At 57.0% G+C, this 27,183-nt stretch overlaps 1 protein-coding gene across 1 annotated transcript in view; it reads right to left on the reverse strand.

Annotated features, from left to right (window-relative positions):
* TBC1D10A (TBC1 domain family member 10A) overlaps nt 1-27,183 on the reverse strand; it is a 36,980-nt gene that overhangs the window by 2,054 nt on the left and 7,743 nt on the right. The window contains exons 2-8 of the mRNA XM_039505306.1: nt 22,478-22,577; nt 13,411-13,518; nt 10,096-10,202; nt 8,473-8,587; nt 6,475-6,540; nt 4,339-4,528; nt 1,244-1,398 (exon numbers count right to left, since the gene is read on the reverse strand). Coding sequence (XP_039361240.1) covers nt 1,244-1,398; nt 4,339-4,528; nt 6,475-6,540; nt 8,473-8,587; nt 10,096-10,202; nt 13,411-13,518; nt 22,478-22,577 — 841 coding nt within the window. The remainder of the gene's footprint in view (nt 1-1,243; nt 1,399-4,338; nt 4,529-6,474; nt 6,541-8,472; nt 8,588-10,095; nt 10,203-13,410; nt 13,519-22,477; nt 22,578-27,183) is intronic.

Here is a 27,183-nt window from a genome sequence, read left to right on the forward strand (position 1 = left end):
CTGTGGGGACAGCACGTGCTCGTCAGGCCCCTGCTCAGCCAACCAGCAGGCCAGGCCAGAACTGGGGGCTGCTAGCACAGCTGTCTCCCAAGGGAGCCGTCACAGCCACATGGGAAACCCAACAAACTCAGACCTTCCAGCTGGATTTTCAGCACCCCACACCGTGCAGTTCAAGAGACTTGGTTCCTGTGATCCAACAGGCGATCAGTACATTAGCCTAAGAACATGTGACCCCTCTTGGGCCCTCTAGTCTCCTCCCTATTTGTTGTGGGGTTTCCCCTAAGGGACCAGCAACAGGCACTGGAATGGGGGGGAGGGAGAGAGCGCAGGGGGCCATGGGCCTCCCACGTTTTACTGGCCATAAGGGCAAGTGACGGGGAGAAGGGCAGCACAAGGGCAGGGGCACAGTTCGGGCACTGGTTCCCCCCCACACACACACACTTTTAGGGACCTTCCGCTGCTCCTGGACCAGCATCCACATAGTTCATGGTTTCCCTGGAAGGCCTGCAGTACCCTGAGGACCTGCTTGTTATCCAAGCCCTCACCAGCAGAGGGCAGCACTGCACTGAACACAGCTGCTTCAGACAGTGCCCCTGGATTTGAACTTGCTTCTAAGTCTGGGGTTCCTGAAAGCCCTTCACAGCAGAGCCCAGGGCCCCTCCCGCAACCAGGGCTCTCCCATACTGAGCAGGCACCTGCCTCCAGCCCAGGGCCCCTCCAGAAGGGGCTCTGCAGGAAGCTGACGATCTCGCCCCCAAAGCTACTTTCCTGGGGCTGGGGGATCTGAGCCAAGTGCCCACCCGAGGGAGCGTTCAGCTCTTTACAGCCCCTCCTGGGAAATGCCGCAGAGCAGCCTGGGGCAGCAGCAGAGTCACGGTCCCCAGGAACTGCCCATCTGCCAGGGCGGGGTGTGGGCTGTTTGCCCCCATTAGGGAGCTCCCTCGCCTGCTGGAGCAACAGACGGACGGAGGGGAGAGCAGCAGCAAGGTGCACTGGGAGCGAGAGACCCCAGCCCCCCATCAATCCCTAAAGCCCTCTCCACACCCCAGCCCACTTCCATTAGAGGGAACATGAGTGCCGAGGCTTTGATCACTGGATGAAAAGCTCAGGCCATGCTGAGTGCAGCTGGTTCCCATCCAGTTACCGCTGTGAGGGGGAGAAGGCTAGTGAGCTGCCAACTGTGGACCTGCGTGTGCCAGGGCAGCCTGGGATCCCACCTCCGCCCTAACCGCCATCTCCTCACCTCCTGCACCAGGAAGGCCTCTTGCATGATCTTGGGGTTCAGCGCCCTCAGCCTCTCCATGGTCTCGTATTGCCCCTGGCAGGACTTGAGCTTCTCGGAGGAGCCGAGCGTGTGTTTCAGCAGCACCAGGCCGACCCGGAACAGGATCTTCACCCCTGGAAGAGCAGAGCCGCCGGCTGGTTAGCACCCGCACAGCCCCAGCGCTCGGCCTCCAATAGCCTCCACAGGCTGCAGCATGGCATGCTGGACAGGATGCTCTGAAGAGGACAGCGACTGCAACAGTGACAGTTTAGGGCAGTGACCCTCTGAGCTGCCCCCATGCTCGCCAATGGGCAGTCTGGGGTTAATGGCTGGCAGGAGGTTTCTCAGAGCCAGACACACAAAGGCTTAGACAGGAGGGGAAGATCCAATGACTGCTCCCCTCCTCTCTCCCACCAACTCCCAAACCTGAAATGTACCCGGCCCGCTGCCCCATTTGCCATAGGGGTGACGTGTGGGCCCCTGGGTCCCAAACCAATGTCTTGCTAGTGACCCGACACCAGCCTGGTCCCAGCTGGAGACAAGGAATTACCAGCACCTGCTTCATGGACACAATCCTCCCAAGAGCAGGCTGCAAGGCAGCACCGTTCTTCCAATGGCTCCCCTGTCCTGTGCTACATTAGCCCAAGTATCAACCAGATCGCTTGGCAGCCTGGAGCCCAGTGCCCGACGCATCTTCCCAGGCACTGCTGCCAGGAAAATCATCTCTTCTCAGAACCTTGATCTGCAGAGGTGCAAGAGACAAGCACCCCCGGGGCCCAGCTGAGATTACACTGGAGCTGCCTCCAAACTTGCTCCAGCTTGAAGTAGCCACCCAGTGGTGTGCTTTGAAATACTGTTTGTCGGAGAGCTGGCTCCTTGGCTGACTCCTCTACACCCGCCAGCACTCTCCTCCCGGTAGCTCCTTTGGGCACAGTCTGAAGCCAGCCTGCACAGAGACCCCAGCTGAGATCAGGGCCTCATGGTGCTGGGCATGAGACACAGCCAGAGACAATCCCTGCCCTGGAGAACTGATGATCTGAACAGGCGAGGCAGGCAGAGGATCCAGGGGAACTGAAGACTGTGAGGGGAAACAAAGCGCCCAAGGTCACAGCAAGGCAGGAGCAGAAACTACCTCACTCCTTGCAATCCAGAGCTCTATCCACTGCACCACACTGCCTCCCCAAAACACACCCAACCCCTACTGAAACACATGGCCAGGACACAGCCTGCCTCGGGAGCAAGGCCAAATCGTGCCCTGGTAACTCTCATGGCAGGCTCAGGGTTGGGTAACCACAGCTCAGACTGACCCCATCTTCTACTTCTCGCACAGCTCAGACACAGCCTCTGTGCTGGGGACTGCCTTTCAGATCCATCCCAGCCACAGCATGGCCCCCCCACCTCCCTGCCAGCCCTAGGCCACAATCCAGTCCTGCTGCACACCTCGTCTAGAAATGAGCAGGGAAGCTGCGGCACCTCTGCCGAGCAATTATCACTCGGCGGCAGAAAGCACCAGCAGGTGCTAAGAGCTGGTTGTTTTCCTGGGCTCTGACAGACTGAGAACCCTCCTGCTGTGCCAATGCCCTCAAACGGGGGCAGCCCTGGCAGGTTTTTTAGGTACACAGAAAGGATAATAAACCAGCACGACTCATCCAGGGCTGGGGCAGATCCGCCATCGCAGGCGACGTTTGCCAGCCAGACTGGACGTATGGAATCTGCTCTAGTTCAAACAGGCGTTATTTCAGGGGAGTTCTTGGGCCTGTGTTCCACAGGAGTGCACTGATCACTGACTCAGCTCAGGCGTGAACGCCCCGCCCTCCCCACAGGCATCACCCTCCTGTCCTAACAGGGGTCTCTCCCGAAGGAGGGTCAGGGCCCCCCAAGCTTAGCCCAGGGGCACAGCTTAGCAGCAGCAGCGTGAAGACAAAGGGGGCATATTCAGAGCCCTCTCTGGAGGGGGGTGCGCAGCCAGAGCCCTCAGCAGAGGGAGGGAGACGGAGACTTGCGGCCGTCTACGTAATTCTCAAGCTTCGGCTCCAAGTGAAGAGGGGGCAGTGTGGAGAGCACAGTGAACCCGGTGCAGGGAGCCAGGCTGCCAGCAGGGGGCAGGAGGGAGTGGAGCAAGTTTGGACATGCATCACTGCCCAGTGCAGAGCAGGCACTTGAGAGAGGCTGTGGGCCCAGTTAGACCCCGGCCATGGTGAATGTTCATCTCTGCCTCCCTGGGGAGCCCTGCATCTCCTACCCAGCAGCCAGACTCGGGGTCACTGCTTCCGCAGAGACGGCTCTCCACAGCTGCCCGTGAGCACCACAGCTGGGGGATGCGGCCAGAACAAGCCGGAGCTCCCATGCAGCCCTGACAGGGAGCAGACACACCGATGAGCCAGCCCCGGCAGGGATGAGTTCACAAGGCAGCTCAGCCAGGCCACTGTACCAGCTCCAGGGACCCCGAGGAGGGACCCCTCTGCTCCCCAGTGCTCAGGGTGACGGGGAAAGGCAAGAGCCCAGCCCTTTGGAACAAAGATCCTCAGTGTCATGGGGACAGAAAGGGCCTGGGATGCTGGTAGATGGAGTACGTGGGATCCTGCTCCTGCTCTGGCCCTGTCCAGCATGGGCCGACGCCCAGCACTAGTGATCTGTATCCCCACGTTAAACAGCCAATCCGGTTTGTTCCTGGACAGAGGCTCCGGTCCTTCCAGGAGTGAGACCAAAGAGCAGCTGTGGCCCAGTTGAACCTGCCAGAAAGCAGCTCCCACTGCATTGTCACCTGCCAGCACAGGCCAGCTGAGCAGGTGTGTTGATTTCATCATTTCCACTTCTGGAGCCAAAGATCTCTGAGTACTTGGTTACAGATGGGGAAACTGAGGCGGAGAGGCAGCCAGTGGCAGAGGCAGGAACAGAAGCAGGCCCCATGGGCTAGAATGCTACGTCGGGGCTATGAGAACATGGCTCCCTTCAGTGCAGACAGCTGAATTGGAGGCCAGGCTGGCAAGTCCCCCAGATGCCCCCAAGCTAGGTCCCAGTCTGGAAGGCTCCGCCCCAGGAGCACAGAGCAACCCGGGGGACCCATGCGCTACCTTCACAGAAGAACATGTCCCAGACACGCAGCACGGAGCTCCATGGCAGGGTCCTGGAGAAGGCGCACATGAACCACTCTGTCATGTACAGGATGGGGTCGATCTTCTGCTTGCTCAAGTGCTTGTAAGCCACGGGTGCGAACCTGTGCAGCAGTGAGAAGAGGATCTCCCCATCCAGCTGGATGGCCTCCTGCAGGGAGAGCAGCAGATTACGGGAGAGGAGAGGTGCTGCTGGGGCGGACCAGGGATGGGCCGTCCCCTCCAAACAGTGCCCACCCGCCATCCACACACTTATGGTCACCAAGACACAGCCAAACAGCTGCCATCCGCCAGCGACAACCCAATGGGAGAGGCAGGGCCAAGTGCATCAGCTCCCGGCTGGCTACGGTGGTGCTACCATGCTCCAAGTTACTGGGCTTTGCATTTCTCACCCTCTCCAGCTGGGATCCTGACAGGCTGCTGAGGCAGAGGCTGGGTATTTGGGGCTGACCCCAGGTGCCAAGAGGAAGGTGTGAACAGCTGTGAAGGCAGCGTGCCACCAGCAGCAGCACAGAAGTAAGGGTGGCAATGGGGCACTAAGTCTGCTGGGAAAAGTGATACTGAAAGTTTCTTTGCGTCCCTCCAGCATTAACACAGTAACTAGTTAAAAAAATAATTTTTGCTTATAACAATTCAATAAAAATGTATTTTAGTTTTAATTTTAAAAAGTGGTGAGAAAAGGTAAATTAAGTTTAAACAACAAGTTTATAAGTTTAGCATGTAAAATAGTGTTAAATATAAAAATGTGTTTTTAATTTAGAAGGGGGCGGACGCACTCAGAGGCTTGCTGTGTGAAAGGGGCTGCCAAGACAACGCTGGAGAACCACTGGCCCAGGTTCACATGCACCCGCAGCTGGGTCAGCATCACCTCCATTGTACAGGAGGGAACAGAGGCGGGGGTGAGCAACTTGCTAAGGTCGGCGGGCATCCGGCAGAGCCAGAAATTGGACCCAGAGCTACAGAGTCCTAGTCCCTGGCCATCCTTCCTAGTCCACTCTGCATGGCTGCTGGAGCTCGGTCTCCAGGGCTGCCCAGCCAGAGGCGTGTCCTACCAGTGCAGAAACACACTGGGAAACCCCAGTCCCCCTGAAACTCCCCTCCCTCTCCTTGGAGTGACCCACTCCTGATGCATTAGGGGAACACGCTGCCCTTCTAGCGGGAGCAGATACTGCAGAATGGGAAGGGGGAGGAGAGAAGTGGTTTGGACTCCAGCGGACAAGCCAGTCCTTGCTAAGAGGCTCTGGTGCAAGCCCATGGCCCTGCCCACAGTGGCAATGCCGTCTAAGTGAGGTGCCCAGGGCCACGTGCGCTGGGAGGGGATTGGCAGGACTTCTGTTTGGGGACGGGGAGAAATGGGAGTCTGAACAGAGCCTTCTGCTGTGTCAGACAAAATCTCAGTATGAGAGAGCGGGATTCACGCTCTGCTGCAGCTGCACACACAGATCAGCTACCGCAAGCACACGGGACTCGGCTCCCCCACCCTCACGAGCCACCTCCCCAATGTGCAATCACTGCCCCAGGCTGGACATTCTAAGCCACAGGCTTCTGACAGGCCATGGAAAAACCCAAAGCAGCTCTCCATGGCCTAGCCTAGAGACCCCTGTGCTGGCCATGGAGCAGCTGCTCCCGGCCTAGCCACAGAGCTGGTTTTGGAGGCTGAAGCATCCACCTGCCTCTCTGATCCATCCAGGACAGGCCCCTTCTGGACTAACCCGAGGCGCCTGTGCAGAACAGCCTCTACACCCAGCCTAGCAAGGCAGGGCCAAGGAAGCAGCATCCCCAGGGTACAGGGAGGAACCGAGGCCCAGCAACACAGTCCCGCAGAGCTGGGGACTGAACCCAGCCCAGGGCCTAACCCTGCAGCTACCCTCCCTCTGGAGCAGGTGGCCCAACAGGCCCTTTGCTACAAAGTCTCCGCACTCGACCCTCTCCGGGCTCTGCTCTGCTCGATCGTGTCCACCTGTAGCCCCCGGTGACTATCGCAGGCAGAGGAAGCCAACTGTCCTCCTCCTCCTGACCCAGGCAGCTACCAGCTGCTTTCTGGGGGGCAGGCTGAGGTGTCAGAGGGACCTTTCCCTCCCGCCCACCCTCACTCACCAGCTTCTCGCTGTAGTAGCCGGGGAGGTACTTCTCGCAGATCTGCACCAGGCACCAGAAGGCTTGCTGCAGGAGGGAACGGGCCGTCAGTGCAGCCCTGCTGGAGATGCCCTCCATGCGCTCACGTCTGTCAGTGCAGCCCCAGGCCCCCCGCTTGCCAGCGCTGCTCCTCCCAAGCCACGGGGCCCAGCAAGGGGAAACAGCCCTATGGGCACCCTGCTTCTGTGTAGCGGTGCTGCTGTGCCTAAAGCAGGGCCAGCCTGCCCCCTTCCCTGCGGCCCTCCCCATCCCTCTCCCAGGCCTGCCCAGAGGCACCTCACTCCCGATTTTCAGAGGGCTGGGCACCCAGCTCCTACCCATCAGTGGGAGCCCAGGTGGAGCACACCAGAAGGCCAGGCTGGTCAGTGCTCGTGGCAGGGACCTGTCTGAGATGGGAAGGGCTCAGGGGACAGAGCCCCAGGAAGTTCAAGGCCGTGCCCCATGCTGTGCAGCCCAGACACACGTGGCTGCGCTCCAGGAGGAGTTTATTAATCCCAGCTCTCCGCTAGCGGTTGTTACCAGCCGATCCCCAGCACCTCACGGAGGTCAGGCTCACTATCCCCATTCTACAGAGGGGAACCGGGCACAGGGAGGGGAAAGGGCTTGCCCAAGGTCACCCAGCAGCAGCGCTGGGCACAGAACCCAGATCTGAGTCCCAGGCCAGCACATTAGCCATTATGCCACACTGCCATAACCCAGAGCAGGGCGAGGAATCCCCATGGCAGGCAGCCCTGGCAATTATGATGTCTCGGATGCAGGGAAGCCCCATGCCCCGGAAGGCAGACAAAGCCCCTGGCATTCTCAGGAGTGAGGAGATGTGGCAGAGCATAAGCCAGAACCAATGCCAGTGGGATGCCTGCTTTAGGGTTCCCCTGGGCTGACTCCGTACCCTCCAGGGCCTGGAGCACACGGCACTTCTGATACCTTGGGGGCGGGGGGCGGCAGCCCAGTGCAAGGGCCGTCTCTCTGCCAGTTCAACTGAGCACTGGCCAGGCCACCCCTTAACAAGCGGGAGGGATGGGGGGGGGGTCCTTTCTGCGGAGAAAGGAACAAGCCCTACACGCCGCCTCCTTAGCTCAGCCTGAGCAGGCACCAGCCAGCCCTGGCACACATTACTGGGGAGAGGAGCCAGCACCCAGTGAGATAGCCACCGCTCGCTGGCTGCAGGCCAATCCACATGCAAGCAAGGTTGTCTGCAGGGGCCAGACGTGTTTGGGTTTCCGCCCGCTGAGAACTGAGACAAGGCAGCTACAGCAGCTCCTCCACCACAATCAAAAGTTGGGGAGACCCAACAGCCCATCCCCTACCGGCACAGGGTCCTGCAGTCCCTGGCGAACCCCCTAGGCGGCTATTCCACCCCTTGGGCTGAAAATGAGGGTAACCCCCCATTACGAGAGCTTCTTTCCCCTGCAACTCCTACTTCTAGGCACAACCAGCACCCCAGGGAAGGCCCCACTCGCTGGGGTTTGCTGCCACAGCCCTTGCCCTGCCTCTCCTCCTTGGGAGCGTCAGCCCTGCAGTCTCCAAACACACCCTTCCCAGTCCCCTTGCTGGAGGACTGGAGTCTCCCGAGAGGACTAGAGATTGCCTCTCCTTAGCACAGGTCAGATCCCGCTGGAGCACCGGACACCAGCCCAAACCAGCCCTCGGGACAATCTGTGCAGGGAGCACGCAAGGAGGGCCAGCTCTGTTGTGCTAGAAGATGCCCTCCCTGGGATCAGAGATCACTGCAGGCAGCAGATCATCCCTGGGGCAGAAAGAAAGCAGGGACCCCTCCTCACTCCCTCACAGCTGCTCCACCTCCAGGGAGCTAACGGGGCTCTTCCCAGTGCAAGGTGGAACCGGTACCAACAGGGCAGGAGGATGGGCCGTGCTCTGGGCCAGAGTCCCAGGAGGGGTGTGTGTCAGAGCCCTCCCCTGGCCCTGATGGTCCTGTCCAAGGTGGTGTGCAGTCAGTACCTCCGCAGGCATGTGCATGAGCAACACTGCTGCGACGGGAGCCTGGGCCTGGCAGTAGCCCTCCTCTGGCCGGTGCAGCGTGTAGGCCTTCAGCACCCGGAACAAGTCTTGCTGCCTGCAGAGAAACAGCACCCACTGAGCAACGGGGAGCAGGGACATGGACAGGAGGCACAGGGGGTGGTGTCTGATCTCCCACCTGCAGGCGCTTGCGCCCAGGAAGGGCACCATGCCCCAGTGCCTATAGGTGGGCAGTCACACAGTACCAGGAACACAGAGATCTACTTAGAACCTCACCACTAGAGCCCCGGGAGCCAGAGGCAAACACTTTGGTTGGGGCCCTGCATGGGGACACCTCCCAGTCCACAGCAGCAAATAAAGTAGACGCCGACCTCAGTATAAAATCACTTTTCATTCAGTCGGACACCAGGCACTAGGTCTAGCAGTTCCATGCTGCTGAGGGCCTGTGTTCGCCCAGCCAGATGACTCCAGCCCATCTCAGCATGGTTCCTCAGCATGGAGGGCCTTCCAGGCACAGCAGATCACAGCCCAACGAGGCTTTGCACTGGGTTCTGCTCCACCACTCTTCTCAGAACCTGCCCAAGCCCTGACACCTGCAATGTCCTGCACCAGCCAGGCAGCTGGAGTGCAAGGATTGCTGCTTACGGCAGTCACCTCACTGGGACCTGGCATTTCCCCACCAAGATTAAACTCTTTGGATAGGGCTCGTATGCACATATGCAATAGGGCCATGCAGGCACTACTGCAATGCATATAACCAGACTGAGGCTCTGATCTCATCAGCAACACTCCCCAGGGAGCTCTGGTGTCTTGTTCTCAGTGGGTGCGTACAAGGCTGTTAGCCCCGTCATCCTCTCAGATCTGGAGCCCTTCAACAAGGTTAGTCATGTTTCATCAAGGGGCTTACAACCAGCCTCTGACTCCCGCCCTTGCTGATCTGGCTGGAGATGCTGACTCAGCAGCTGATTCCGGTGCCTCTCCAGATGGGAGAGGGAGAATCTGCCTTGCACTAGTGTGATGGAGACCTGGGAGACGACTCAGCCAGCTACTCAGAGTCACGCTCTATTGGCCAACGTGCCCAGGCCTGCAGCTATCCGCACAGAGGGACACAGCTCAGGACATGCCTGGTTACCAGGTAACCCAGAGAGGCCTCTCCCATTGCTACATACACGTCTCCCTTTCACTCCATGCTTCATGTGAATAGCCAGCTCCCCCTCCTTCTGCTGTTTGATCACATGTCCACGTCCTCCAACCCCATAGCGTCCCTCTTGCAAGACCTTTCCCCAGGCCTGTCAAGGGGCAATAGTGCGACGTGCGCAAAGACTGAGCCAACATGGAGCTAGACAACCAGCAACAGGTGACGAGCAACAGAGGGAGGCCGGCCCACCTAAACTCTCAGCCCATGTCCATTACTGCTGGGTCTGAGCACCAGGGTGGGCTGGCTGCTAGAGGCAGATGCGACATTGGAGAAGGGAGTAAACAAGACTCTACTGAGCTGATCTGCAGGTAACCTGGCTCAGCTGCTGTCAGCCCAGACCCTCAGCTACCAGGCCCTATGGATGCTGCAAAAAACCAAGTCACATGGCAGAGAGTGGAAGCTCTTACCCGTGTCCTCCCCGAGACACAAACATTTCATGGAACGGGAACTGCCTGTGGAGATCCCGCTCAATCACATCCAGCCACTTGGGGTCCCCTGGCGAGAGATCCAGCTCCTAGGAAGGAGGACACATGAGTAACCACAGTATGCTGGGGGAGCTCACCACGCACTGGCCTCAAACATCATGTTCACCTCTCAGTGAGGTCATAGTTCGGCTTGGAAGGATGAAACTGCTGAAAAACATTTCCATGGATGATGATGGAATTTACAGCTAGGCGAGTAAGAAAACCACTGTTTGAGACCAGAGTAAAAACCCAATGACTTTGACTTTTGAATGAGGCTTGTTACAAATGAACAGTGCAAACAGGTGTGATCTCTTGATCAAGGGTATTTACTTTGTATATTTTGACATGTGCTGTTGACAATGTGTGTTTTAACCATTTATAAAGTTTAACTTTCTGAATCTCAGTGCCTGTCACTAAATAACCATCTAACGCTCCCATAATTCCCTGCAACTGTGAAATTTAAAAATCAATAAACATTGAAAAAGTTGCTCAAAACCAAACACCGATATCCATCAAAACCGTACAATTCTGCCAGCCCTAAGCTTAGTGCAGCTACAACCCGCCAGCGGCAGTATGAGCTGCAGCAGCCTGTGCATGCACCAGGACCTACAGTCAATGGCTCATCTCAGCCCCAGCGAGCAATACCACATTATTTGGGGGCCGCCTGTTCCCCAGCAGGGAGAGGCTCCTGGTGCCCTGCAGTCACTGCTCACAGCACAGCCTGAATGAGCTCCAACGTATGGTGAAGCAGCTTCCGTCTCCCTAGATCATCCCAAAATAGGGTCAGAGGATAAGAACCCCAATGCCCAAGTGCCTTGCCCTGCACCTGTGTGGGGAGCCAGGAGAGAAGACATTCCAGCTGCACAATCCAAGGGACTCCCCCTAGCCCTTATCAGCTGGGATGGGACAACCTTTCAGATCCACATTCACTCCCCCACACCTCAGACACCCGGGCCCCTCCCCTGCAGCTCCTACGGGTGGGTGACAGAGGCAGAGTCAGAGGCAGCTACGGAAACCTGACTCCATGAGGATGTGAAGTTTGGCATTTCTCACTCCCAGCTGTGGTGTCAGCTCTTCCTTCAGGCCATGTCCCACACGTAGGCCCCGGCAAGCCAAGGGCTGTGACTCCAAGGGCTGTGGGAACGGCTCCAAGCAAGTGAGCCATAAACAAGAACCGCCCTGCGTGGCCAGTCTGGGACAGCCAGCTCAGGTTGCATCCACTCCACTTGGGAGCTCCTCTGCACTCGTCAGCCCCCAGGTCCCCACTACCAGCATCCCCACTGCTGCCACACTTCTCCCCTTGTCATCAGATCAGCTGCTACTCTCTAGTGACGGGCGAGGGCTTCCCCAACAGAGCCACCAATCTGGTGAACTGGAGGAGACCAGCAGCAAGAAACTTGACAGAAGGCCTCTTCGCAAGGCTGGCTGGAGCTCACCTGTCCTGTCAAAGCAGGTGGCCACAGGAGCCACAACTACACCTAGACCCAGCACTTGCTCCTCTGAGCTGGTGAAGGGAGTGGAGGATGAAGTAATAGCTAGCCTCAGCCCAAGTACAGCACACAGCAAGTGCCCCCTCCTGCCCCCCAGCCTCAAATGTGGGCCTCAGTCCTGACCTAGAGGGATCAGTCTCATCTTCTACGGTAGCACCCACCTGTCCACACTACAAGAGTCACCCAGCACAGACTGGCAGCTGAATGCGCTCAGTTGCTCCCCAATGGGTAAGCTCTGTAGCAGACACAGCTGCAGTGTGGATTTCATTTAGAGCAGCTCTGACCTCTTTGTTTCACTCCATTCAATTCAAGTTTCTTGTGCTAATCCCCCTGGCATGTGTTTATCACTGACTGATCAGGGTTAAGTGATCCATACCCAGGGATTAGCACAGCCCAGCAGGAGGGCAGCTGGCATTATGGGGAAGAGCCCTGGCTTTCAGGTTTGCTTCAGTAGTTCCCAGCAAGGGGTGGAGGGGAGACCAAAGGGGAGGGGCTTGTTTGCCAGTTAGTCCCTTCTCCCCAGCAACATTCACTGCATAGAGGGAGTGCCGGGGAGCACGTGTGGGTGGCTAGTCGCACTGAGTTCTTTGGGGCAGGGCCCCTCAGGGCTGTGTCTGTACAGCACCTGGCACAGTCCTGGGCCACAACTGGGGCTGCTATGGGCGACAGTACTAAAAATAGATCTAGTTAGCCCTGGCTCTCCCTGTGTCCAGCTGCACGTGCTAAGCAACCCCTAACTTTACTGATGCCGGGGCAAGAGTTACTGGAGGTGCCCGCAGGGCATTATGTCTGGGGAAGGCTGGGGCAATGGCCACAAGACACTAGCACTACAAAGCTCTGATTTGGGGACTGCCCCTTTGTGTTTTGGGCCATGGGGGAGAAGTGCAGAAAGCTCTGGGACAGGAGGGGCAGTCGGCCACCTGATCGGAAACAGACACTATCCTACAGCATCTACCCCATTGCTACTGCGATATCAGCACTGGCCTCGGTACCTGCCTCAGCTGTAGCCACACGTGTCTATACCCAACATTTAACACTGAACGATGGAGCTGCCAGAGAGCCATTCACTTTGGGGAGATCAGGCACGTACATTCTGCATTCTGACCCGAGAGTGTCAGCAGGGAAGGGGAAACCGACTGCTGCACCCATACAAGATGGGACACTCACACTGCAGCTGGTGGGGTTAGTGTCTGCTGAATACAGGAGCACGTCCACAAGGGGTTTAAACAGGAGACTGACGCAGCCTTTCAGCCCTGCACAGCAGCAGCTGGGCGAGCAGAGATGGATGATACCAAAAGGGCAGGACTGGAGCCGGGGAGATCAAGCCAGTCAAAATATCACCACTCAGATTGGCCCCCAAGCCCCTCACTTCAGCCCCAGCGACAGCGCCAACACCAGACAGGCTGGGACTGTTTTGGTCTTGTAACAAAAGCTCAGATAGGTCAGGGAAACCCGTGCAAAGGCCCAGAGCGGGTAGTTTGTACCTTGAATTGCTAACACTCTGGGGAGTACACGTGGGTGTGGGCCCTTTGCATGCTGGAGGTAGATCCAGTCCCAGTGGTGCAAAGGGCAATGTGGAAGCAAGAGCTGCCATGACCTGCTGCTGCAGGCGACGAGCAGGTCATCCCAGTTCGGGTGGCCTCCCTAGATGCCAGCAGCGTCCCACATGGGCACGTCCTTTGGGCTCATTTTGCAGTCAGCACCAGCAGCGCTAACCTCTGGGGAGCTGCAGATCACACAGGAAGAGGAGAAAACGAGAGCTGCTTACATCAAACCTGCCAGCGTTCTGTTCCAGCTTGACCTTGCCCCCCGAGAGGTACTGCCAGGCCCGGCCCCGCAGGGAGGGTGGGATCCCCTTCTGGCAGCGCAGACGGATCTGAAAGGCAAATGGGGACAGGCACTGAAACCCAGCGGGGCAGATACGAACGTGGGGGCTAGCCACAGACAGGAAAGCAGCAATCTAACATGCATCCAGCAACTGGCACCCCAGAGGGATTCACTAGCTAGATGCTCACAGGCTCACTTCACCCAAAGGGCAGCCACGTCTGGGCCAGAGGCAGCAGCTGACTGAACAGAGCACAGCAGGACAGCGAGTGAGGCACACTGCAGGGGGACTGCAGAGCAGCGCAAGGCAGTTTGGCGCAGAGGCCGAGGCTGGCTCCCCAGCTCTGTGGGAAGCACCACAGGCCCTGTCTGAGCACTGGGATGAGGGGCCTGGGTTTACATCCGGCTCCAAGTTCTGGCCAGGCTGGCCTAGCACCTGACAGAGGCAATGGGACGGGCATGCAGACCCAATGCTGGCTGACACTGGCATCTTGCCAACACTGGCACTGTACAGCTCAGAGCACGCTATGGGGCACACGGAGAACCAGACCACTCCCGCCCTCCTGCCCCAATACTCAGACTGGGGATCAAACTCGCAGCTTGGGCAGCCGCAGTCAAAGCTTCGAGTTGCTCGGGAAGCTCAGGGGGAAATTCCTGCAGCACCAGGAACCAGTTCACATTACGAACCCTCACACTGTGCGAATGATCAGCCCAGCTCCATGCAGCCCCAGGGTGCCAGCAGAGATGCAAGACCTCAACCCCTGCAGGCAGCCTGGCAACTGCTTTGGTGGCTCTTCTGTCCCCCCAGCCCTGCTCCCGAATGCGGCCTCAGCTTTGGGAGACGGACCTGGCTGCTGCAAGCCCAGGCAATCCAAGGGAGCTGCCATTTCACGCCAGGAGCCAGAGGAACAAGATTGTGTTGCAGTTTTGTTTTTGAAGCCAGCTGAGCAGTGGCCAAAGGGCTGCTCGAGCCCTCTTAGTCCAGGAGGTGGGGATCTGGAATCTGCATTCTGGGAGCGTCCATGGAGGGAAATGTCAGGGTAGATATCGAGCCACTTCCCTGCTCCTGGAGCAAAGCTAACAGGAAACCCCTGGAATTCAATTCAGGCCATTCACCGGCAGAATGGAGCCACCAGGGCTTCCTTAATGATTTCAAGGGAACCATGCAAATATGCAAACCCCTCAGCCTCAAGGGCTCCCTGCAGCTCCGGGAAGGGGCGGCTGCCTCTGAGCAGTGCAGGGGAAGTTTAAAGGTTCAGAGACAGCAGCTGGGGATGGCTGCAGTTTCACAGTCCACGTCAGCAGCAAGGCAAAGCAGCGTCTAGATCAGGATCAGCCCTCCCCAGGACTCAGCCACCCAGCAAGACTCAGCCAGGGATTTGTATTATGAAACAAACCAGAGCCCTTCCCTCGCTCCTTGCCCGCACTGATCCTCACAGCCTTCATACAAGCTCTGCAATGCCAGAGAACAGCTGAGTGCCTGCACACAGAGGAAGAGTGGAAGGCAGCCAGGCATATGGAAGCTGCTGCTTCCCACTACTTCCTCCTTGCAGCCCTGGTGCTGAGCCAGGCTAGGCTGCTGGGCACGAGGTGGCACGCTCCAGGGAGGAGAGGCAGCAGTGTTGCAGGAAGCATCTCCCCCTAGGGGAGGGGAAGCTTGACTCTACTATAGCTTTGATGCACCCAAACCAACATAGTGTTTGGGTGAGCTCAAATGATCAGCCCCACTCCCCCCATGTCCACAATGCCCATCTTCGCAGCCAGGAGGTGGGAGGCCCCAGTGACCCTTTCTTAGGCGCCTAGGAATTGCCACAGCACACCAGACCTGAGACCCATCTAGGCCAGTACCCTGTCTGACAGCAGACAGCTCCAGCTACTTAAGATGCAGGTGCAAAAAACCACCAGCTGGCAGTTCAGGAATACCTGTCTCCCCAGGAAGTTTGTTCCCAACCTCCATCAGTTAGTAGTTGGAATGAGGGTTTCTCTCTTATCCTGTGTACTGCAATAGTAGATAAGGATCGGACACTTGCCCCAACGAGTGTCTGAATCTACCAAGCTCTTGGCCACATCTTGTGGCAGTGAATTCCACAGGTTAACTGGGCATGGTGTACCAAAAAGGACTCTGCTGAGCTGGACCGTCTTGTAGGAGCCAGACAACTCCCAGTAGGTCTGTGCAAGAGGAACAAGGGAGCATTTCCATCAGAACATCCTTTGGCTAAGTCAAGGCTGCAGCATAATGGCAGTGGCTGGAGCCAGGCAAGAGCAGTGACAGATCCCTTCCCATGCCAGCACTGCCAGTGCATTCCCATCTAACCAGCTGCAACACCCCCTGCTACCCACAGGCCAGGCCGCTGCAGCCGCCAACTGTGTCAAACATCCACAACCTGCAGTAGTTTTTGGATGCACGTGTTCAGTTGGGACCAAAGTCCAAATCACGAGGCAGCTGCCTGCCTCCCCACGAAGGGAGAATCAGTAGCGCTCTCTGGCTGCCAGGAAACAGGCTGAGGCACAGAGACCGCTGCCCAATGGGCTATTCAGCCTGATGAATTTAGAGCCTGAAAACGACTGCAGGGTTAGAAAACGCCTTAGAGCAACAGATCCCAGGAACTCTGTGTTTCGCTTAGAGAAGGGTAAGGGGGGGATGTGATCAGTCTAGGTACCTACATGGGGAACAGATATTGGACAGTGGGCTCCGCAGGCCAGCAGAGGAAGGGATAACACGATCCAATGGTTGGACGCTGAAGCTAGACAAATTCCAACAGGAAAATAAGGCACAAATTTTTAACAGCGAGAGTAACTAACCACTGGAACAATCCACCAACGGGCGTGGTGGATTCTGCATTGTGAGCAGTTTTTAACTGGCGTTGGAAGCGTCTCCAACAGCCACTCCAGTTCAGACAGGAATTCATTCAGGGCAGTTCTCGGCATGGGTTGGTCAGACTGGAGGGTCCCAGGGGTCACTTCGGATCAAGGAAGTGGCCGTCAGTGGATTGCAGTGGGGCTGCTCCAGTCGCCCTGCCCAAGCCCTGCCACAGGGAGGCAGCTCTGGCAACGCAGGAAGACGCGCTAAGGTTTCCTTATTCAGCCCTCCTACAGTACATGGTCTGGCCGGGAACCTGCCAGTAGGGCTACCAAAGCCGACCTGTCGGCCTCCCAGTGCCCTAGAAGCACCCAAGGCTCCCAGCCAGGACTTACCCAAGCCCTGAGCTGACACTTAATGATGCTAGAAACAGCTTCTCTGTACACAACAGTGAGATTAGGAAGAGACGGGGGTGGCGGCAGAGAGCACAACCCTGGGCTATGGCCCAGCCAGGGGGCACAGGGTAGATTACGGGGCACCTCTCAGCATGGCCCAGTCACTTTGCAGCAGCTGCTTCCGTCAGGAGTCCAGCTGTTTGAGGCTGTGCTGATCAGCCCAGCAGACACCTCCTCTACCAAAGACCCCAATGCGCCACTGGCCAGGCAGGGGGACATCTCCAATAGGGGGAAAGCAGATAAAGCTGGAATCGCAACACCACCCACAGTCCCACTGATACTGGGGGACTGGAGGGGTGCAGTCAGCTATGTGAGGAAGAATCCAAACCCAGTGACCCCTCCGTATAATCAGAAACCTCTCATCTAATACAGGGTTCTAGACCCTGCTTTGCCATTGACTTGTGACACCTTGGGCAAGTCAGTACAAGTAGGGAAACCGAGGCACGGAAGTTGACCACTGACCCCTTGGAGAGTTCTGAGAGATGTGCTATGGGACATTATCCAGCAGACTGCCCAGATCCCAGACAGGAGGAAAGCACAGCCCTGCAATCCTCAGCTGGTTATGCTCCAGCTGCATCTCCATCGGCTCTGCTTCTACTCCCTGATGGGCCAAGCTCTGAGCTACTGTCATAGAATCATAGACTACCAGGGTTGGGAGGGACCTCAGGAGGTATCTAGTCCAACCCCCTGCTCAAAGAAGGATCAATCCCCAGACACATTTTTACCCCAGTTCCCTAAGTGGCCCCCTCAAGGACTGAACTCACGACCTGGATTTAGCAGGCCAATGCTCAAACCACTGAGCTAGCCCTACCCCCATTAAAAAATGTAATAATTTTGGGACCTGTCAGGAAGGCTCAGGAGGCAGATTGTCACCAGAACGAGCTGGAACTGGGCCTGTTTGCTCTCGCTCTAAGAACTGCAGTGATCTGTCCACCTGGCACCCGGGGAAGCACCAGACAGACAGGGGTGCTTTTCAGAGCCCAGTAAGGAGGACACCTGGTGTTGAAGGGAAACCAGGAAATCCCAAGACACAGGGATCTGAGGGGAGGGCAGGTGCAACTCCAGAAGCCCTCTCCATGAGCTGCTTCACTGCTACGGCACATAGTACGCCTCAGTTATGGGGCAGAGATGATTTCTCTTGCATGTATCCAGTGCCACCAGTCAAAGCTCGAGGTCCTGCAGCTTTCAGCTCCTCTCCCACCGCACAGCAGCCGCTGTTCTGATTTGCTGCTGAGCTACTGGCCAGTCACATCTGGCCTAGCAGAAGCTGCTTTGGCTTAAGGCAGCATGGCTGAGACTCCTCAACAATGGGCAGTAACTGCACATGCTAGCCCCCACCCCAGGTGAGAACCGTGTTCCTGGAAACACGGCACTTCCTGGTCTATGCGCCAGGGCAGCTTCCAACACAATCAGCCTGAACAAACAACTCCTGAGCACAGCAAGGCCCTGGGCAGCGCAGAGCCTTCACACTAACAGGAAGCACTGTGCACAGCGCCCAGAGCAGCAGGCATCTCTGAAACGCTGACGGCTTCTTTTAAAGCCACACTCCCCTTCCCACCGGGTTCACAGGCAAGGAGGGAGCAGAGCTGGGAGCAAGAACACCTTAGGGTCAGGTATCCGACTGGATAAGTGGCACCCGGGCCAGGCCCTGCTCAGACAGCTAGAGGCTGAGGGATTACCCGTGCACTGGCTTCTACTCAGCCCGGCAGCACTTGTGCAGTGCCAAGCTCTGCTCCCCTCACCCTTGCACAAGGCTGCACACGGGGACAGTGGGAACTAGGCCCAGGTGCAAGCCCTGCAGCGCAGGGAACGAGGACGCAAATCTGGGAGCCGAACCCAGCCACGAGGGGATGGCAGCCCAGCCAAGATGCCTGAGATTTTTAGGCCATGAAAGCTCACCTCGACGCTCATTCCCTGCAGCCCTTCGTGCCAGGGACAGGAAGAGCCAAGGCCAGAGCTGCAGCATCCCAGGCTTCATAGATACTGTGCCTCAGGCTCGAGGGCTGAACTGATTTTGGCAGGCAGGATTTTAAGCACAAGCAATGTCCAGAGTCCTGCTGTTTCCATACCACACTGGGCCCTACACTGGTGGGCAGCCACTAACTCTGCACTGTCTTCCCACATCTCCCAGCACCAGTGCCGCCTGCTCGCACCAGCCCTCAGTAGAAGGCCTAGCTTTGAGCTGGCAGCACACCTCCTCTAACCTCAGCCCACTGCCCCACGCAGTGAGGATCTCCGAGTCCCAGCTCTCCACTCCAGCCTGTGCATAGCTCTGCCAGCCATCCTCTTCCACACAGAGCATGGGCCTGTCTGCTTCCCCATGCGGACCAGGAGCCAGTTCAGAATCACCCCCTGCTGGGACTGCTCAGCAGAACTCAGCGCCCCTCTCCTTCCTGCCTGCTCAGCCAATCAGGCACCAGCAACCCCTGTCCCTGCCTCTGGAAAGCGCCTTCTCCTCTGCAGCACCTGCCCGTGGGAACAGCCCAACCTCCCTTTTCAGGATCGCTGCTGAAGTCTTGCCAGTTTCACTTGTTACTTTAACTCTAGTGTTCAAGCGGTACCTGCAGAACGAGAACCTCTCCCTGGGTCACCCGTCCTGATCCTTTCTGGGGGCAGTGAGAGACTGGAGGGGCTCCAGATCAAATACCTGGTGGGCAAAGTCTGACAAAGTGGGAAGCGATGGACATCAGGGAGAAGGTGAAGCCGGAGCAATGTGCCACAGCTGCGTGTCTGGAGGGCCCACCGGGGCGGAAGAGCAGGGAGAAGCAGAAGTGAGGGGTGCAGGTGCCTGGGGTGTGCTGCTGAGCAGATTCTCCAGAGCACCTGAGAAGGGCTGGGCAGGAACAGGCCCAGGAGGGAGTCTTGGCATGCCCGGAGACAGAGAATCCTGGTTAACGCCAGCAGGGAAGTCTTGGTGACAGTGACTCGCACTCCCCACCCCACCCCTGACAGAAGGCTGCAAGCCCAGAAGCAGAGCAGTGAGGGGCCCCAGTACTGGGATTTTACAGGAAGCCCCCACCCCAGGAACAGACTCGCTCCCCCTAGCCTTAGTCCTGCCACCGACGTTCAGCGAGAGGCGCTGGCAGCCCTCTGTTATTCATAGAACGCAGATCAGAGCCTCTTGGTCGGCTTGAGGGGAAGTGTCACATATTCTGGGGCAGTGCAGATGGGAACTGGCTTCTGCCTAAGCCCAGTAAGCCCTCCGCAGCAGAGACCCTGGGCTTATTAATCATCTACCAGCCCTTTGAAATGGGATCTGGACAAGTGTTTGCTCCATGGAGACACGTGACTTCGCTGGGCTGTGGCAGAGCCAGAAATGCTGAGCCTGGCTGTTGGCTTCATGCTCTGGCTCCATTCAATCATCTCACGGCACTAGCATTAGAAGTTCCCCTTCCCTGGATTGCTCTGTACAGAGGAACAGTAGAATGGACGGGTCAGGCAGAAGCAAGGAATGGGAGCTCAATTCAGACCTGCCTGTGCGACTGCCGTGCCCAACCTCAAAATCGAAGAGAGGATTTGGAGAGTTCGGTGCTTGCGAATGGTGTAGAGAGCGAGCAGCCTGTTTTCTCCAAATGCAGCAGAAAGATCTGGGATGAGAAGGGAGGGCAGGCTTTGGACTTGTCCATCTCCCCACCCTGGAAGAGTGCACAGGAAGGCAGTGCTCATGCACAATGCCCGGGCTGATCGGTTAGTCTGGAGAGGTTTGAGGGGACCCTTACACATGTAATGCACATGTGCAGCGTGCGATCACGTTTCCCTTTAACCAGTCCCACGAGATGAGAACGAGGTGACTCTAAAAGGGAATGCTGAAGCTCAAGGCACGCACAGCATAATGTGCGCACAGTTGGATTTCAACAGGCCAGGATAAGGGACCATTGACATCAGCAGCTGAAGATAATAAGAGCTGTTCAGTCTTGATGCTTCAGGGTAGGGAGGTCTGCATGAAGGGAGTTACCCCAGAACAGCCTTGCACAGACTGGACAGCTGTGGTGCCGCCAAAGAACCACTCTCAGCCTGGAAGCAAGGTGGGACTCTCTTGCTCCTGACAGCTAGCCCTGGACACTCGACCCCAACTGCAGCACTGGGAGGCTGCTTGGCACTTTCAGTCAGACCCTGGGCACAGTGCTGCAGAGATCCGTGCAGGGATCAGTCCTAGCTGCAAGGAGGAAGTCTCTCAGGCTTGCGAGTATGCAGGTGGGGCACCACTGCATGGCTGGAACCTGCGTTACTAGCAAGAGGCCTTAGCAAAAGCAGTTCGATTGCCCAGGAGCTCGCCTGGCCTGCTCACCTGCCTTCTCCTGGGAGCTCTGTGGACTTGACTCAAGCAGTAGAATGAGTGATTGCTCTGCTCAGAGGAACAGCACGAGAGTTAGGAAAGATGTTGCCAGAAGCATCCTCAGCTGCATCTGGTTTTATTAGGGACGGTAACAGAGAAACAAGTAGGAGCCAGGTGGGCTCTGCACTCCAGACAGAACTGTGCTGCCAAGGAGCAAAAGGAGACTAAGACCACCTGGTTTGCCCTTGTACAGCCCACGAGTAACAGCAGGGCCCATCTCTTAGATCCCGGTGACAGGATGGATACAGATTAGCAGTCTATGGGGAACCTCACTCACCTAAATAGAGATAACGTAGGAATCTAACTTCAGGGCAGAGGGCCAGTCTGCGTTTGAGCTGGGCGCTGCTCAGCAGGACGCCAATGGGCACTGCAGCAATACAGACAGACCTAGCCAAGACACTGCACTGAACTCTGCAGTTCTGGTTTTCGTTTTTTTAAAAACGTTTGATCCCCCCCAGTAATGAGAAAACAGACCCTGGCACAAGAGGAAATGGCTCCTCCGAGAGAGGTTCAGCCAGTGAGTGGCTATACTGCCTCCAAGCCCTTAGCCACGTCCATTCAGGTCCAAAAGGGAAAAGTTACAGACAAAGCTCAGAGTTTGAGATTCCCATGATGCCAATGGAAACGTAGTTTGCGTTCCCATTGCTCTGTACTTGCAATGCAAACACTTCAGCACAGGCATAGGGAACAAAGCTAGAAGTGAAACTGACTAGCATATTTCCATTGTCCGAGAAGACCACACAGTGGAGCAAGCAGCATCAGTGAGGAAACGTGGATTTCAAACATCCAGGATTAAGTCAGGTGTTAGATTGGGAAGGAATTTTGCTTTTAACCTTTAAGCGCGCTCCCCTTCTCCCCCCGCACACCTCCATGCTAAGACTGGGCCATGGCTCGGCTCCCCAGAGCCAATGTCCGAACATGGGACTCTGCCTTTGAAGACCTAGGGGAGATGGGAACAAAGTGGGCCAGGCCCCTCTCCCCTTCACATTAGGACACCCCCCAGTGGGGGAAAAGGAGGCTCTGCTAAGGCCAAGCTGCCCCACCACTAGCTGCTCCAGTACAGCGACACTACGGCAGCTAAAGCCAAACAGCTCCCAGAAAGGCAGAGAGGGCACCACCCAGCCCCACTGTTCTCTCCCTGAAGGAGAGAGGCCTGTGAGAAAACTCCCTACCCAGCTCCCAGGATGAGTCAGCTCATGATCAGTCTCTGCTCACACCTCTGAGCGCCCTGCTTGGATGAGCACAGCTGAGGTGTCTGGAGAGGGTTGGGCAGAGGGAACTCACACCAAGGAAGGAAACCCCCAGCCTCAGGGGCATTTACACAGACCCTCTGGGTCCCAACACCCCAAAGTGAGAGCTGCCAGAGCCAGGGTTACAGGACAGCTGGGAAAAAAGCACTGGAGCTCTCAGGTGCACTTACCTTCTTGTGCTTCTTAGCCATCCATTTGTCCCAGTTATTGAGCATATCCAGCCATTTGGACTCCCTCTGCCTCAGCACCTCCAGTGGCACCTCCTCCAGCCTAGGGGACGGGGGGGAGAAGAGAACATGTCACATGGGGCAAAGCCACCAAATCGGGATTTAGCATCACTCCAGTCACAGCAAGTGGAATTGGGAGCCTGCAGCCCTTTCAGACGATTTCACCTCCAAGAGCACCTGCCCCGTGCGCCCCATTCCCCTGTGCTGCTCCCTGCCACCTGGAGCACCCAGGGAACAACTCTAACCCACCCAGGCTTGCTGAGAATCCCCCTCGCATACAACCCTCCTACTCTGCATACTCACGACACAGACCTCTAACCCAGGCTCAGCTTCGACTGCCCAGCCCTCTCCTTGCTCCTCACACCTTGCTGCATTCCTACAATCCAGGCTGTTCTGTCCTGACCCCTGGCACTCCACCTCATCCTTCCAGTCTGCATGCAGGTTCCTCTTCCCGGCCTGCTGCTCTGCCACCTACACCAGCTCCCATCATTTAATCACCGCAGATGCCAGCACCTTGGCCCCACCTTCGAAAACCCTTCCAGGTGCCCCTTCTCTACCTAGTCTTGCATCTTGCCAACCCCCCACCTTCATGACACCAGCCTGGCTTGCCCATTCCTCTCCTTACACCCTTCCTGACTCACCCCCAGCCAGCTCCCCGTGTCTCTGCTAGTCAGACACTGGCCAGCGATGGCCTGAGGGGGAGGGGACAGCTGCCACTAGTCAGACTGTAAGCTAAGCAGGGCAGGCACTGCGTCTGGACAGATTTATACAGCAGCTAACAGACTGGGGGCCCAGGCCTGACTAGGCCCCAAGTACTAAACCTTTAACAGCAGCAATGTAAGTCAGTGTCTGGTTCCTGAGCCAGAAGCAGGAGAAAGAACAAGACACAGGCGCCATCAAGCTACTCCAGAACCCTGGAGCATGTGGGCCACTCTGCACACAGAAACAGGCAGCAGCCCTTGCCCTGTTCTACTGGGCAGGAGCGTTAACTTCAGAGCTCTGAAGAACAAACCACGGCAGGGTGCTGCATTAGCAGACTCTGGACTGGCAGCCAGTGACAACTGGCAGCACCAGTTTCTTCGGGTGCATCTACACTGCAGCAGGGAGATGCAATTCCCAGCTCAGGTAGAGGAACATGTGCTGGCTTTGATTGTGCCTGTGTTCTAAAACCAGTGGCCCGGCCACGGTGGCCCAGGCTAACCATCCAATAGGGACTGGACTTGGGTGGTTAGCCCGAGCCATCACTCATACCACTGTGGTCACACTGGTGGTTTTAGCACTAGCTGGATCCAAGTTAGCGCATGCACGTCTACCCGAGCTGGGTGTTACTCACAGGGAGCCACTGGCCAGATCCTGATCTCGGTAGCTCAGGAGGCCTTCCAGGTCCTCTACAATTCCTACCAGTCATTTTCTGCACTGCCTCTGTTCCCTGCGTTTGGAGGACGGATTTCAAGAGCCTGGGTTGGAGTCAAAGCCAGCTACCAGACATCGCCCCAACCCCCTTTTAACAGCTTCAAGTACTGCCAAGGGAATGCTTCAAAGCCAGGGTCCAGGTCTGTCAGAGATCTACCTTCCACCAGCCCCAGACTGTCCTACAGAGCAATAGCAACATCTGGGCTCAGGCCTGGGGATCCGATGGCAGATCAGCCCTGGTTCAGAGGGATGCGCTTGGGACAGGATGAGCTCTCAAGTCCATGAACTTGGCAGCGGTTTTACTCTCTCCACCGGTATTAAGACTTTTACTGGGTGTAAAGCAAAGCCACAGCCCTCTTCCTCTCAGACCAGCCCCCACCCAAATGAGACCAGCCAACACTTCAGATATCATCCCTCAGACAAGCCCTGAGCCCGGGAAGCTAAAGAACTGGCACCAACCCACAGCGCAGAGAGGCAAGAAATTGAGTTAGATCCTGCATCCAGGAATGGCCTGTGCTGTGCCCACAGGAGCAATGCACATGCAACTTGGATGGCACCTGCAATGGAGGGGAGACAGGCCTTTCACACAGGCTCCTTGCCACAGGCGTGCACCATCCTTTAACAGCTGTGCGCACCTCCACCAACTCAGGAAAGATGGAGCCCAGCAGGTGCTGGGCTGGGAACAAGCAGCATGTCATGAGAAATTCAATTCAATTCAGATACCCTGGGGGAGATTTTTAATCACATCACACAGGCCCACCACAGCCTGTAATGCAGCCTTCCCCCATCACCAAGTATTACTGTACATGGCTTCCTACAAGCGATACAGTGCAGTACTGACACTCGAAATGCTAGTGCCTGTGTCACCTAATAGCACTGAGCTACAAAGCAGATACTGGAAACCTCAAACCAGCACAATCTGAGTTTAGCCCAGATCTGATTTAGCCCTCATACTACACAAGCTCAGGCAGAAGGGAGGCAATTTGGTCACCACGCAGAGCCAGCAGCTACAGTCCCAGTCCGTGTGGAATGAGCATGTCCCCCTTTAACCTTCTGCAAGAACCACGCTCACCACAGCCATGGTCACACCCTCACTTCTGCTTTCAGTGCAGAACCATCATGACCAGGCTGTGCCTCTGCCTCGCGCCGTACGGACCCTGGCTCAGCTTGTCGGCGGCATTTCAGTGGGTGCTTGTCCGCCGCCACGGTGCTCTGTGGCCCGTCATCTGGCGCCTGCCAGATGAAAAAGGTTGGGGACCACTGGCGTAGAGCTTCATCCTGTGGGCTCTCACTTCAGCCAGCCAGCCAGGGGGCGGTGCTGTGACCACAACCCAGCCCAGGGCCCTGCCGACAGGCCCCTGAAACAGCAACAGATGGCATCGCTGAGCCAAGTGGGGCATCTATGGAAGATGAAGGGTCAACCCCGGAGATGGTGGGTGACCCCTGCTCCCAGCTGCCATCTGAGTCTACCTGGACCAGCTTGGGGATTCAACCCAGTTATCCAGGCCAGCTGGCCCCCAGCACCCAATGAAGTCCAGGGGTGAGGAGTGTGCTCAGGAAGTTGGGCCCTGTCTATCGAGCTGGAACAAGCTCACATAAGGGGGTGCAGGGTCCAGATCCATCTCACACAACAAGGAACCCGCCACACAAGGTCAGGATGGTGGGCAGGGGAGGGGAGGACTCGGCAGCTGCTGCTGAACGCTCTGTAGGCTGGGCCCCTTGGAAGGCTCGAGTGTCCCCCAAAGGCAGCTGGCACAGCTGTGCACACTCAGGGATTCCTGCCTTTGCATCTGCTTCTCCATGGCTGCCTGACCCCGACACCAGCATGTCAGTACATGGCACTGGAACCATGTGGAGCCGCCCCAATGGGACGGGGCCACAGGTTTAAAATTCTACACGCACGTCAATATTTTGCTGGACCAAGATGATATAGCACATGCTGCCCAAGCTACCAGCCCAGGAGATCCCAGAGTTCCCCCCACAACCCATTCTGATACCAGCCGACATTCAGGGACTGTCGAGAACCATCCCCCCCAGCGAAGTTGCCTCTCTGCTGCTCTAGAAACTGCCCTGCACATGGATGCAGCACAGGGAAGCCTAGATTACAGGGCAGCAGCTCCCTACAGAAGAGCCCCTCCAGCTAAACCATGAGCCTCTGACCCGGGCTAACGTGTCTGCGAGTGCTCCTTGCCATGTATAATGCCAGCTCCCCACTGCCGGGCCTCCTGCACATGGCAGCAGCCTCCTGCTGGGTGCACAGGAGGAAGTGAGCCACCTCCATTAGAGTTCTCTTAAAAAGCATTAATTTGTGGGGGAGGGGAGCTTTGATCCTGGAAAGAACTAAGGGTCCTTGCTCAGCCCTGACTCCACGGGGATGGGCATATGAGAAAGGGCGGGTCAGTGTGACCTGGCAGCTGGTTGGTTGGATGGTTTAAGAATCAGCCTTTGCCCTGACTCTGTGCCAGCACCCATTCCATATTGACGAGTTCTTCCATTCCTAGCCTGGAGGCTCGGACGCTGCCCCACACAAGGGCTCCCCTCACCTGCAAGAGGGATTACGCTACTCAGAGCCAAGCTTCCCTTTACAAGCCAGGGCAATCCCCTCTCACCGACATGCACTGGAATGGCAGAGGAGCCTGTCCATAAAATGCTGCCATGCACCAGCCCATGGTCCTGTTTTGCTGCTCCCACAGCATGTTGCAGAGGCAGCAGCTCCTTCCCTGAGGAGTGAGCCCCTCACCACCACCCCCAAACGACACTGACTGAAGGAGCAGCACTGAGGATAGGCGGGAAGCATCTTCAGCAGTCCTAAAGGCTGCAGGTGGGGATCTGAAGGGGAGGAAGTGATGAATCCCACATATCCCCCAGCCCAAAAAGTAAAGACCCCATGAGTTGTTCCCAACTCATTTGATTATTGTATCCTAGCCCAGACACTAACACGTAAACAGCTTTGGACTGACATCAGTCCTCTCTCACCCGCAATCCCAGCAAGTCAGGAACACAGGGCCAAGGCTGCACCAAATGGAGGGCCAAGGACCAGGAGAACAGAGCATTAGCTGAAGCAGATTAACAGAAAACAGTTACTGGAATTCAACCATGTGCCACAAGCAGAAAAAGTTCCCTGTATGGAAACGAACTGCATGCGAGAATGCCATCAGCCATGGGCAGAGTCACAACAGCCCTACTTGCATCCGAAGAAGTGGGGATTCACCCACGAAAGCTCATGCTGCAAAACG

This window comes from Mauremys reevesii, linkage group 18 (assembly GCF_016161935.1).
Source record: "Mauremys reevesii isolate NIE-2019 linkage group 18, ASM1616193v1, whole genome shotgun sequence".
Taxonomy (NCBI): domain Eukaryota; kingdom Metazoa; phylum Chordata; order Testudines; family Geoemydidae; genus Mauremys; species Mauremys reevesii.